Source organism: Chenopodium album, chromosome 5 (genome assembly GCF_948465745.1).
Source record: "Chenopodium album chromosome 5, dcCheAlbu1.1, whole genome shotgun sequence".
In the NCBI taxonomy this organism is placed as follows: domain Eukaryota; kingdom Viridiplantae; phylum Streptophyta; class Magnoliopsida; order Caryophyllales; family Amaranthaceae; genus Chenopodium; species Chenopodium album.
This window is the reverse complement of record NC_137838.1, coordinates 8,415,203-8,427,656: the sequence shown is the minus strand read 5'-3', so window position 1 is coordinate 8,427,656 and position 12,454 is coordinate 8,415,203. Positions and strand designations below refer to the sequence as shown.

The window sequence follows — 12,454 nt, the reverse complement described above, 5'->3', positions numbered from 1 at the left end:
AAAAAAAAAAAGAAAAAGAACAAAGTAATTAAAGTTTTCTCAACTCGTGACCCTAAGCAACCCAACTCAATTGATAGTTCTATCGTCAATGTATACTTAATACTTACATGTATAAGTCACACAACTTGTTAAGGATACTCTGTGATTGGACTATCCCCAAACGATGCGAGAAGTGAAATGTGTTGATATGGCCCAGTATTTTAGTAACAGCTTCCTTAAGCTCTTCTCTTGAATAATCTCCCCTATTAAGGCAAGACATGATAAGATCATCTTCATGTGCTTTGTTGCTAAAATCATCACCATCATCATCATCGCGTTCAATGGCTCCTTTGTCATAATAGTAAAACCAAAGCCATACATCTTTTATGGTGACACCACTAGACTTTAACTCCAATTTATTATACAAATAACAAAACTTGCATCGATATAATTTATCTTTATCTTTATCTTCATCTTTGTCGACTTTATATAAAGTTAGCCTCCCATTACCGTCTTTGCTCACAATTGTTTTCAACCTAGGGTGCTGATAAAATGCCTTTCCGCTAGGATTGATTTTCATGGATGGAAATTGTGTTAGAATTGTGTTAGCATGGAGCTTCAAGCGCCTCCATGTCACGTCCCCTCTTCGAGTAGTCTCGTGGTTCGTGACTGGCCATACAACCGGAGCACTTTGATTATTATTATTATTGACGATGGTAGCATCAACAGAAATAAAATAATAAGTTGAATTATGCGAGATAACATTGATTTGAGAATCCCACCTAAACCAGGAATCAGCTGAGGGTACGGGTTGAGGCGGGAGTTGAACGAACACAGACTCAAGAAGCGAAAGCCTTGTAAAAAAATCACATGATTTCTTTTGACTCACGGACAATATACAACGATCAACTTGATGCTGGATTAATTCTGGAGGGACCGGAAACAAGACGATAGAGAATGATGACGCCCACGGCGGCGACACTTTTGGGTAGTTGATTAACGACCTTGGCATGGTAAAGTAGATGACCCTCATACTTGTAACAATATCATACATTTGACGACAGACAATCGAGCAGCGACAAAGGCTTATAATGTCATCGACTTTGCTTAAGATTAATTCTATCAACTCCCGAGGAATACAATTCAAACTATCTCTTGGCTTATTAACGCCAACACGCAAATCATCACCGTCCTCTAGTGATAATAATAACTTGTTCTTCTTCTTATTATTATTATTATTATTAAACCAACGTGTTACTTTCATGTATGCTGCTATTGATACCGCGCTCAGACATACTGCCCTAATTATAATTGCACTTCCCATCCCTTTTTTAATTTAATTTGCGAGTCAAACAAAAAAATTTGTTAATGTGAACAATTTCTGTTCTTGGACTCAACATATATAGTCGTAGATTATAGATTCGTAGATTATATTTTATGAAAAGATATATTTTATGGCTGTGTCAAAAAAAGATATATTTTATGGAAGTAGTTAAATTAAGTTATGAATCTTTTTTATTTATTTAATTTTTTATATGATGACGCCGATTGTGTGGTGTTCGATGCGCGGCTTGGTGTTAACGTGTATAGACTTGGGCTAAGTGTGATGCAATTAGATATGGTTTCTAACGTTTCTTTCCTTCTCCTTTTTTTTTTTATTGGAGAATTAGAGTCAAATGTCTTTGTCTTTCTCAAACGAGGTATAGAAGTTCTCCCAAGCTCAGTAGGGGACAGACTAGTTCTCGACTACCCACTAATTTTATATGTAAATCTTTTGAGTTATTTGAACTTGTGTAAATTGCCATTGTTTTGCTTGCAAACCACCATCACCTTCTTTGCCCCTATCTTTTTCACCCTCCTTTGCCTTTTCGGCGACTTTACCTTCGAATCAAAGGAAAAAAACCCTAAAAAATTAGAGAATTGTGGTGATGAATCTATTATATATATATATATACCATCTTACGGTCATATTTGTGCTTATTTGAGCTCTGCGGAGCTATTATTATTATTATTATTATTATTATTATTATTATTATTATTATTATTATTATTATTATTATTATTATTATTATTATTATTATTATTATTATACGTTTTCTAGTGTTTTGTAGAGTTGGTATTATTTTGTAGGAATTTGCAGATTTATGATAATTCCCGAACTTATTGAGCCACTACAAAGAGATTGGAGTTTGATCATATTGTATAACCGAATATTTAAAGATGAAGGTCGTATTAAATAAATTAGTTCGGTGATTAAGGGCTCGATTTGTTTGGAGTACTAACTTTATTACAAGTGTAATAAGGCCAAGGATCAAAACGAAACTTCAGTTATAGGCCCAAGTAGAATAGTCCAACTTCACAAAAAAGTCAGCTGGGCGTGAGTTAGCGGGGCCGATATGCTATTTGGCCTGTATAAATACCCATATTCTTGGAGTTGCGGGGGGCTACGAAATATTTCATAATTAATTAGTTAAGAAAAAGTTAAGAAATCATAAATTAATTAGGGCTACATATAAGCATTAAATTTACACTTGAAAATCGTAAAAAGTTAAGAAATCATCAAAATATAAACATTAATAACACTGATTTACGCGTGTTTTTCTTATGAATTCTTAATTTAATACAATTTCCAAAAGTATATTTAATGCTTATATATAACCCTTAGGGCTACATATAGCATTACCCTTCTTTTAATTAGTTTTAGGCAATTGGTCTTATATGAACCCGGTCTACAATAAATTATTGTAGACTCAAAATTTGACACTTTCAAATAATATAAATCACATTCTGGATGATATAATCGTTTTTTTAGATGATATAATTATCTTTTTATGAGTCATATTTTGAATTACATAATCTCATATTAAACCATTTAATAAGATTATATAATTATCTTTAGGATGATAAAAATTTAAAAATCATGTTTTGAATGATGTAATTTACTATTTGATACTTTTTATAATGATAAATTCACTTTTTGAGTTATACATTTACGTAATAGTTTCGAAATGATATAATCACTTTTGTAATAATATAATCACATTCGTATGTATACAACAAGGTTGGGTCTACAATAAGTTATTGTAGACCGGGTCTATTCTAGTCTTTGTAAGTTTTAGGAGCAGCTTTTCATTGGTATTCTTTTCCGCAGTTGTGTTAGGAGTTAGCATCTTTATTGTTTTTCATTAGTTTACTAGCACAATTATTCATATCTATTACCTTTCAATAGTTTTTAGGGCATGTTCTCATATGATTATTTTCAATTCAGTTCAGTTCAGTTAATCTCTAATAAGTTCAGTTCAATTCAACTCTTTGTTGAGAGCTTGAAAATGGAGGAGAGAGAGAGAGGAGAGAGAGAGAGAGAGAGAGAGAGAGAGTGAGGTCTCAGATGATTGAAAAAAATGCGAAAATGATGTGAGCGTAGATTCCGCTGACAGTTATCGGGGGTATTTATATTAATCAGCCACGTGGCAATTCTAGATCATTCTCTCTTGTACTGTACTAATAACAATAAAATAAAAATAGTAATAATAATAATCAGAGTTTTTTTTTCCCTCCTTTGGGTTAATTTTCGTTCACATTTTATTTAATAATTGGTATTCTGGTTTTGACGTTTAGTTGAATTGCTTAAGTTAAATCATTGCAAATATTATCATTTTCTCTCTCCTCTCTCTCTTAAGATTCTCAATCATCAAGCCCGTGCCTGGCAGGGCGGCCGCCCGGGGCCCCAGAATAAGAAGCCCAATGTTAAAATTTGTTTCATAATCGAAAAACATAAGTCAAACCCGTTATATTTCTTCAAATGCTCCATGTAATCTCGTATTCTCGCACTCCGTATCATTGAAAACAAAAGATTTCCGTTTTAAAAAAAAATTACTCCAAAACTTTATTTGACTCCCTTAATTCACTTCAATTCCTTAATAATCACATCAAAATTTCCAATTTCCCGATATACGGAGTAATTACTTTAACCCATATTCAAATCAAATATATCATGAGGAGAGAGAAAGATAACTACGTACTATAATTCTATAAATAATGTACAAAATACAGGAGGGGGTTAGAAATTGAAGATTGAGAAAATGATAAGAAAAATGTTGAGCAGATCAATAAGGAAAACTTTCCATTCAAAAGCTTTTAGGAATTCATCATTTTTTGAAACAAGATAAGTGCTCATATTATTAAATAAGGTCCAATTCCGCCAAAGTTGTTATACTTTGAGGAAAGGAACATAAACGTACAACTTCAACATTGTTTCCGGTGTCACCTCTAGCAACTAGATGAGCCACCGTATTAAATTTACGGTTAACATGAGCAAAAGAACAATCATCAAAGAGCAACCTATCTTGTCTAATATCATCATAAATAGAGTAAATTGGAGACACACCACCACCATCCACATTTACAGCTTGAACCACATTCCAAGCATCAGATTCCACTTGGATCTTAGAGAAGCCGAGCCTACATGCTACCTGTAAAGCAAAGCGGACTGCCAGAGCTTCAGCACACTCTGGAGACGTTGAATGGTTTTTTCTTATAGCCGTAGCAGTAATAGATCCCTGAGCATCCCTGCATACTACCCCCAAGCTTGCCATTCCCATTGTAGGCACATGAGCATCAGTATTGACCTTAATATATCCAATTGGAGGGGAAGACCATCTCGTCACGCTTGTTCCAGACTTCCAGGACCAGGCATCACAGACGACTTGAAGACACGCTGAGCATAGGAGTTATACTCTGAAACCATATGGAGGAAACCCGCAACAACCATGACAGGATGTGAGCACTCTCCTTCGAACACAGCAAGGTTCCTACACCTCCAAGCCGCCCAAGGTTTATGCACACGCAACTAACATTATACTTCCTCCGTTTTTCTTTTATTGCACCATAAGGACTTTTATACTATTCACTTAATCTTCTTTGACTATCTTTTGTGATTTATCCATTAGGAAAAACATAGTCATCTACTCATGTGGGATCTAGTTACATTCGTCTTGAAATCTACTTTTCAAATATTAATTTTTTAAATTTTTTACAAAAGTATAATTAAATATATTAATAGTCAAAGTAATGCATAAAAGAACATAGTTACCTTATTTTTAACATAGTTACCTTTAACAACATTTGGCTGATTAGCAAACCTTTGGTCAAAACACCCCCAATTCGGCAAACTCCTCCATGAACATGATCAATCGTAACAACGATCAACCATGTCAATAACCCTTTTTCTTACAATTCTGCCTTAATTTCTTCAATTGATCCTCAAAAACACAAACATTCTCACACAAACCTTCAATTAAACAGAGTCATGGGATCACTTGCAACCCATTTCTCGACGTTTCTGTTCATCTTTCCAGTTGGATTTCGTCGCTTGTATTCCTCTTTCTCCCTCTTCCTCAAAGATCCTTCTCTTTACCGCTCAAAACCCTGGTTTTTCATCGACCCCAAATGGAAAAATTTTGACCTTTATGCCCTTCTAATTGCCCTACCCATTGCTGCTTTATCTGACCTCTTTCTTTTTCTCTCTTTTTCAGGCCACCCCTCTTACAGATTTTCCTTTCTTCAACATGGGGCTGTCATTTTCTTCTTCTGGGTACTTTTAATTCTCATTTGTTTGAGAGAAATTCATGATTTTGTGGTTATTAATGAGAGTTTTTTGTTTCTTTTATCTGGGGTTTTCTTTTTGGTTGAGTATTTCATCAATGGCAATGGTTTTACTGGTGTTAGCAGCAACGTGTATGATTTGCTTGGTAATTTAACCCTAATTTGTGCCTTTTCTTGTTTGTATTTGTCGATTCGGCCTACCGCCTTTTTAGCTGATTTTTTCCTGTCTAGTGGGATGATTTTTAAAGGGACTTGGATTTTGCAAGCTGGGCTGAATTTGTATACTTCTACATTTGGGTTGAAAGGTTGTAAGGAGGTGTCATTGTTGCCTAATCAAATGAATGTTGATGTTAAATGTGATCTTGATGAGGATAGCTTGAGGGGTATTGCATTGATGAAGTTGTTGTTTGTGTGGCATGCCATTGTGGTTATCATTGCTTGTCTTGGGTTGTTTGGATTGTTGTCATGTAAGGAGAATTTGAGATGTGGTGAGGGCAGTGGACCGTTGTTGGCGAAAATTGAGTCTCACAGTATGTCAATGCAGCAGCTTCCTGAATTTGAGCTGGAGTAGTGGTTCTTGTTCTTATATCTATCTATGTTGAGGGAATTTGAGTTGCTGTGGATAGGAGATCAGTGGAGTGTTTCTTCTGTGGAGGTAGATAATCTAAAAATTTTGTGTAGCTTATAGTTTCTGTTTTGACAGAGTTTACTATCATTAGGATATTTTTGTTTTTGTTAATGTATACTGTAATAGTAATGTATTTAACATCAATAATATTATAATTTATTCATTAACCCTTTATCTTGCTATATTGCTTTGATACAAAGAGGTTGTTCTGCTAATATTGTACAATTTTTATTTTTTTTTTTGTTATGTAGCAATTTATGCAAAATACATTTCGAGTCTAATCTTTCTGTGGCAGAATCAGTAATTGCGGATAAAATTTATCTTCGAGTGAAGTATATATTTATGATGTTACAAATGGGAGGCGCCAATGCACTAATACCAATTCTGTGTGTAACTGGAATGCTTGGGGTTAGTTGTTTTATTAATTTCGTAGAGAATTGTTTTGAACATTCATGGTGTCTGCTAAGATTCTGGAAAAGTGCCTTTGTTGTCCTGGCTATGCTGTGATTGCTGTCCTGTGGAAAAGTAAATGACAAACTATATGCTTTTATGAAGCTTAGCTATTACTTCCTCCTCCCGAAATCAACTGCTGTGTTGACAGACGTGCTATCTTAATATGTAATGACTAAATCTGCAGTAGTGTACAAGAATGGAGCACTGCTTGTGAGTTGTGACTGGTAGTTTTGAATCATGGTACTGATAGGTTGAGATGGTACAGAAGGAAGAGCTGAAGAGTGAAGACTGACGGATCTGAGGTGATAAGTTTAGATGGGTCTGAGTATGATTTGTTAAGATAGCTTGTTACTCAGATGACTTGAAGTCTCTCAGCAAGACGGTGTCAATAGACTCAATAGGGCATGACCAGGAACATGAGACAACATTCATGTAAAGCTTGGGAGTCTAGTGCTCTAGCTTTCCACTCACAAAAGGCATATGTCAAACAGGAGAAGAAGAGTCATAATTTAAGTGGTATGGAGTACTTTCCATAACTTTGGAAGCTAATTGTTGATATCAAGAAAAGGTAACTAATTTTCATACTTCCGAGATGTGATGCTGATAGATTCTCATTATTATTTTCGTTGATCATCTTTCCCAATAATATAGCATAATCTATGCAGGTACGAGTAATGATTAGTAGAATGTATTCAAGATGATACAATTTGGCATCATAGTAAAGTGTGTTCTGTTGAAATTGCAAGTAATTGTGGCTTTTTTTTTTTCCTTAACTCAGTCTTTAGTAATATGATGTTAAATGGGATTGGTGTCTGTAGATCTATAATTCGATCTTAAAGCAACTTATTTGAATAGAGTGAAACAACCATCTCAATTTTAATGTTGATTTTAACTTCTAATTATTTGGATCTAAAAAGATGTAAAGGAGGAACACAAACTGATGTTGCTTTTCTGATTTTTCTGCAGGGCTTCATATTTCTGCTCTTTGTAGTCAGATAAGTATGTTACTCAATGCATCTATGTTTACATGAGCATTTGTGGCTACAGTTAAGAATTATGATGGAGAGTACCAGAAGCTGCTTGGTGTGCCTGCAGCTGTGGTAATCTGTCAGCCTCTGCCCATTAACAAGCGGCTAACTGGTTCTTGTGCACCCATAATTCACTGATGAATACTTGAATAGAATTACTCTAATCTTGTATATCTATTTGCAGAGTGAAATTTAGGGGTACATAACCATTGGGGCCCCTGAATCTTAATCTGATGATGGATTCCCTTGATCTTTCTGTTCAATTCACTGAATCCATGAATTCTAATCCGGTATCTTATTCTCTTTACCTTTCTCTTGAAATCACCATATTGTTTTCTGAGTTTTCTGAATCTTGTAGAGTTGACGGGCTTTATCTTCCAGCCACATCCTGCATTTCCATATTTGCATAAATTGTTATTTCTTGTGAACTTGTAGTATCAACTTTTTACAGCTTTTCATATATAACATAATTATGGACCTACTCTAGAATGTTGTATTTTTACTTGTTAGTACTATGTTTAGACTTTTTTGTTTGAACCCTTGAATGGGTGTCAAGATTGCAGACTATTTTATAACATTAATTTGATTATACTTTAGGCAAATGAAAGTCTTAGATTTTGACTCTATTTAAAACATACCTTGAACCTGTTGGTCATGATCATCTTCTTCTACATCTGGTTTATACAAGATCTGCAACCAACAATGACAAAAGTAATGATCTATTTTCCAGTTTAACTGCTTAAAAGGATTAAAAGTTTGCAAATAACTTGGATAAGCTAGTGAGATGCTGGAAGAAGTAAAATATAGAGCAGTGGTAGTAGAGTTTTTACCTTGACCAAATCTCCCAACCTCTGCCTCATCTTTCTTTGTATGAATCCCTTGGTGCTCTGCAGCAATCCTTTCATTAAACCAAGATGTGAAATTGCTGTTTTTAAAATAGTAGGAGCTACTAAAAGTAGTACCTTTATATAAGATTTGACATAGGTGTAGAAGTTCAGCAGATTCCACACAGTACTATCTAGTCTTTTGTCATCAACATGGCGCGAAAATATGTCTGCACGCGAAAAGTTGGTCATCAACTAATTTTTCTAGTCCAGCCTGTTAGTTTAAGAAAGAGTGATAAGAGAGGCAGCATTACTTTCTGCTAGTTTGTTACTAGTGACCCATATTCATATTAGCTAATTAGGAGCTTGTCAAAAAAAAAAAAAAAAAAAAAAAAAAGCTAATTAGGAGATGTACCTGTTACTTTCTGGTTAGAGTACCTCGATATTTGGCTTTATTCTGCTAATCAACTTTCATCCTATTAAAAATTTGATTCCTAACTGTCTTTTTTTTCATCTATTTAGACAGTTTTTTAAACGTCACTATAACTTAAACCATGTAAAGGGAATAATATATAGGCTTAGTATGAAATGGTTGATACCAAAAGAGACAAATCCTCCATTGGTGCTCAAGTCTTCCATGAGCTCTCCTCTCAACTCTGGAGGAGGAATAGGTGACCATGTGCATGGAGGTGCTTTAGCAAATGCCTCAGAGCTTCCAATGTCCATGAGGTCCTGTTATAGAAATTATCATCATTTGGATGATCGACATGAAGTTATGTTTAGGATATGATGTAAATTATGGTGGTTGAGCCACAAACCTGGAAGAAGGACGTTGCTATAACCACATCTGAAGTTTCTTTGAATCTCATTGGGAATACAACAGTAATCTTCTGCGGCTGTCAAGCACATATATGTCATGCATCAAACACAAAGCCCTACAATGATCATGATGCTGTTAACTAGAGAGGGGCAAGGATGTATTTCCTGTAAGAGTAAACACGGACATTTCATCTAGAATTGCTGTTATTACCTGTCTTATGACAAAAAGGGGCTCTCTTGGGTGATATATACACTTGATTGGTTTGTACGTTCCTTCTGGAGCATCCTCTGAACTGAAATTTCGGAGCATTTCTTTCAGTTGAGAGCTCAATATTACAGATGCTACTGCAGCAATCTCCTTAATTATCTTCAATCCAGCTGTACAAGAAATATAGGAGTGTGCTCTATAAATTAGATCAAATTGTTAATGTTAAGCTTACTCTTGCAATCTTTTCATTGTGCCAAGTGAGAAATGCATGGATAAAGTGATTTTAAATGTATCATGAGATCTTTTGTTGCTGTGTAATCTACTAAATTAAAGAAAAAAAGAGGTGAATCATTTTAAGCACTACAAAACTTTGCTGATTTTAAATTTCACTTTGTATTTTCTGAGCTTATATGTTATTCTGTTTTCCGTTGTAGAAAATTTATCTTATATGTTATTCTGTTTTCCGTTGTAGAAAAAAAGAGGTGAATCATTTTAAGCACTACAAAACTTTGCTGATTTTAAATTTCACTTTGTATTTTCTGAGCTTATATGTTATTCTGTTTTCCGCTATAGAAAATTTATCTGCAGACAGTTCAGAGTTGCAAACCTTTGCCTTGTGGAATGTTGGCAGTATTCAGCTGTAATGTCATTTGGTATCCATCTCTTGCCGTGTTTAGTATTTCGACCACATCAGGACTTATATCTTTCACCCTTTGTATAGTGTAAGGACACAGTCCTTGTGATACAAGTGTTCTGGGGGAGAGTATTGGAGTCGAAATCGACAAATAGATGTTTTGTGGATCTGAAGCAGTGGTCTGTCAAACAGTGAATGAGATATTTGAGGATATTGTACATAAAGTGTAAATTTACTCTTGAAATAAACTCAACCAGGAAAACTTCTGGCATGATGAGAAGTGTTTCAGTGGAACATTTGAGATTATGTCCTAGGCCTTATTGTATCTTCCCTCTCATGTCTTCTGCTCGAAAAAAGTATACTTCGTACTTCTTTAAGGGATGCAGGTCAGAGGGGGTAACGGATTTCTTATTATGATTCGGAATTGCTGATCCGTAGAATGAACTTGTGTATCGGTTTGAAGTACAAGTCACAGGGTTTTGAAGCTTACCTGAACATGGTATTCCACAGACCCAAACTCATATAAATGATGATCAATATCCACTGGCTTTTGATCTCTGTGAAAAAAGTATGATCAGCTACAATTCTACAAAGTATTTTATTTCATTTATTAGGCCCAAAATACTTCTCAACCCAACTCTCATTTCTGAGGTCTAAAACAAGTTTTTTTTTTGGAAAGAACTTGACCCATTTTAAAATCTGTACTTCCTATAATTTTATTTGTTATTCATAATGATGTTACTACTATTGTCTAAACCACTTTATGTAGTGATGTTGCCAAGACATGCATAATAATTATCAACCTTGAGTATTTTGGAGTGTATCTTGCATGTTTTGTGGTATATATTCTGCTGCTGGGCCAACTTCTCTTTTCTTCCTCTCCTTTCTTCTAATATCTAGTCGCATACTCAGATAGTACGCGAGCACACAGTTTGCTTGATACTCCTTCCGTCTTTTAAAGATTTCTCTTCTTCAAGGAACGGAAGGAGTAAAAAAAATATCTTATTTGCTTGTCTTATGCCTATTGCATATTCTATCTATTGACAAATATCTCTTAGAAGTTAGGACTATCTTACTAGTTATTGGTGACGGCAGATGTTATGAATAGCTTTCTTTTCTCAAGTAATCTTGTTTGCTTGTGCTTTAATTTAGGGACTTGGTACTAATTAAAGTGTTTTGTGGTGGTCCAAGTTTATACTAATTAAATAGGTTGCTTTCTTATAGCATACATTTTATATGTTAAAGCATTTAACAATAAATTTGTACACTTTGCAACACAACATAATATATCGACTAACCTACATAATTATTTGCAAGTCTTTGACATATTATGTACCATTAATACTTGTCGTCGTTAAAGATAGAAATGATTCAATTGAACCATGCCAACACAAGTCCCCCTAGTAGGTCATGCCTGGGCCTCTTGCTTGGCATGGCACAGATCACTGGAGAGCTTGCGCCTTGCGGCCCCATAATCAATCTATAATGTATCTAAAACAAGTACTTAATATGCTCCACATGACAAAATCACCGGGCCATGAATCGTGTTACCTAAAGTCTAGTGATTACAGCACGCTGACTTGGCTTGACCCACAACCATTTTAAAAAGCCACGGAAGTGGCATATGAAGCATTTTAAACAAGATTTTATTAAACGAACAACTATACAAAATTCTTACCGGAATAGCTGAAGCAGGATTTGTTGTAATGCAGGGGATGAACGTTCAAAGCAACCATTCTTAAGCTTTTTACTACTACCGCCATTAAACCCGAAACAACCCATCTTTAGCTAAACTCTCTTCCTTCCTTTCCCTTCAATAATAATCCTCATTTGTGTGGTTTTATGTAAGATGATGAAAATGAAGTAAATGTGAGTGGTGAACCAACTGAAGTAGTAAGTGGTTTGGTTTGATGAGTGTCTTTTAAGTTATAATCATAGTAGTTAATCTTTGAAGCAAATTAATCTAAGCTAGCTAGTGTCACTCCATCTTGTCTCAATCATTGACCCATTGAAAGTTAATGTTAGTTAAAATTCTTAAAATAATTTATTAAATACAACTTAAGTCATATGAAGATAAGATATCTAGGAGTAACTTGAGACCAACTATCCAAAAAAAAAAAAAAACTTTAGGATTAGGAGTAGTAGTAGTTAGGACAATAGGACCGAACATCATATTGTATTAAGAGTTAGCAAGTGTGGACATGTATGTGGGTTTGACATAACATTGGTTTAACCTAATATTGTACAAGAGCCATGTATTATGCGTAAATATTATTT

At 34.7% G+C, this 12,454-nt stretch overlaps 2 protein-coding genes across 3 annotated transcripts; one reads left to right on the top strand and one right to left on the bottom strand.

Annotated features, from left to right (window-relative positions):
• The first annotated feature begins 5,287 nt into the window (after positions 1 to 5,287).
• On the top strand, positions 5,288 to 6,154 carry LOC145632531 (uncharacterized). Its single transcript, XM_081684900.1, has one exon. It carries the CDS (start codon positions 5,288 to 5,290, stop codon positions 6,152 to 6,154), a length of 867 nt encoding a protein of 288 aa, XP_081541026.1.
• An 881-nt stretch (positions 6,155 to 7,035) lies between these two features.
• Positions 7,036 to 12,066, bottom strand: LOC145630314 (actin-related protein 2/3 complex subunit 2B-like). Of its 2 annotated transcripts, XM_081682565.1 has the most exons (10): positions 11,856 to 12,066; positions 10,668 to 10,734; positions 10,151 to 10,358; positions 9,547 to 9,713; positions 9,335 to 9,412; positions 9,116 to 9,248; positions 8,655 to 8,746; positions 8,523 to 8,579; positions 8,331 to 8,382; positions 7,054 to 8,080 (listed from the first exon to the last, which is right to left on the bottom strand). In XM_081682565.1, the coding sequence occupies exons 1-10, from the start codon at positions 11,957 to 11,959 to the stop codon at positions 7,848 to 7,850; spliced, it is 1,191 nt and encodes a 396-aa protein (XP_081538691.1). In that variant the 5' UTR covers positions 11,960 to 12,066; the 3' UTR covers positions 7,054 to 7,847. The 2 variants fall into 2 exon arrangements, with proteins under 2 accessions (XP_081538690.1, XP_081538691.1); XM_081682564.1 differs by having other exon boundaries at positions 7,036 to 8,080; positions 8,523 to 8,746.
• Between the last annotated feature and the right edge of the window lie 388 nt (positions 12,067 to 12,454).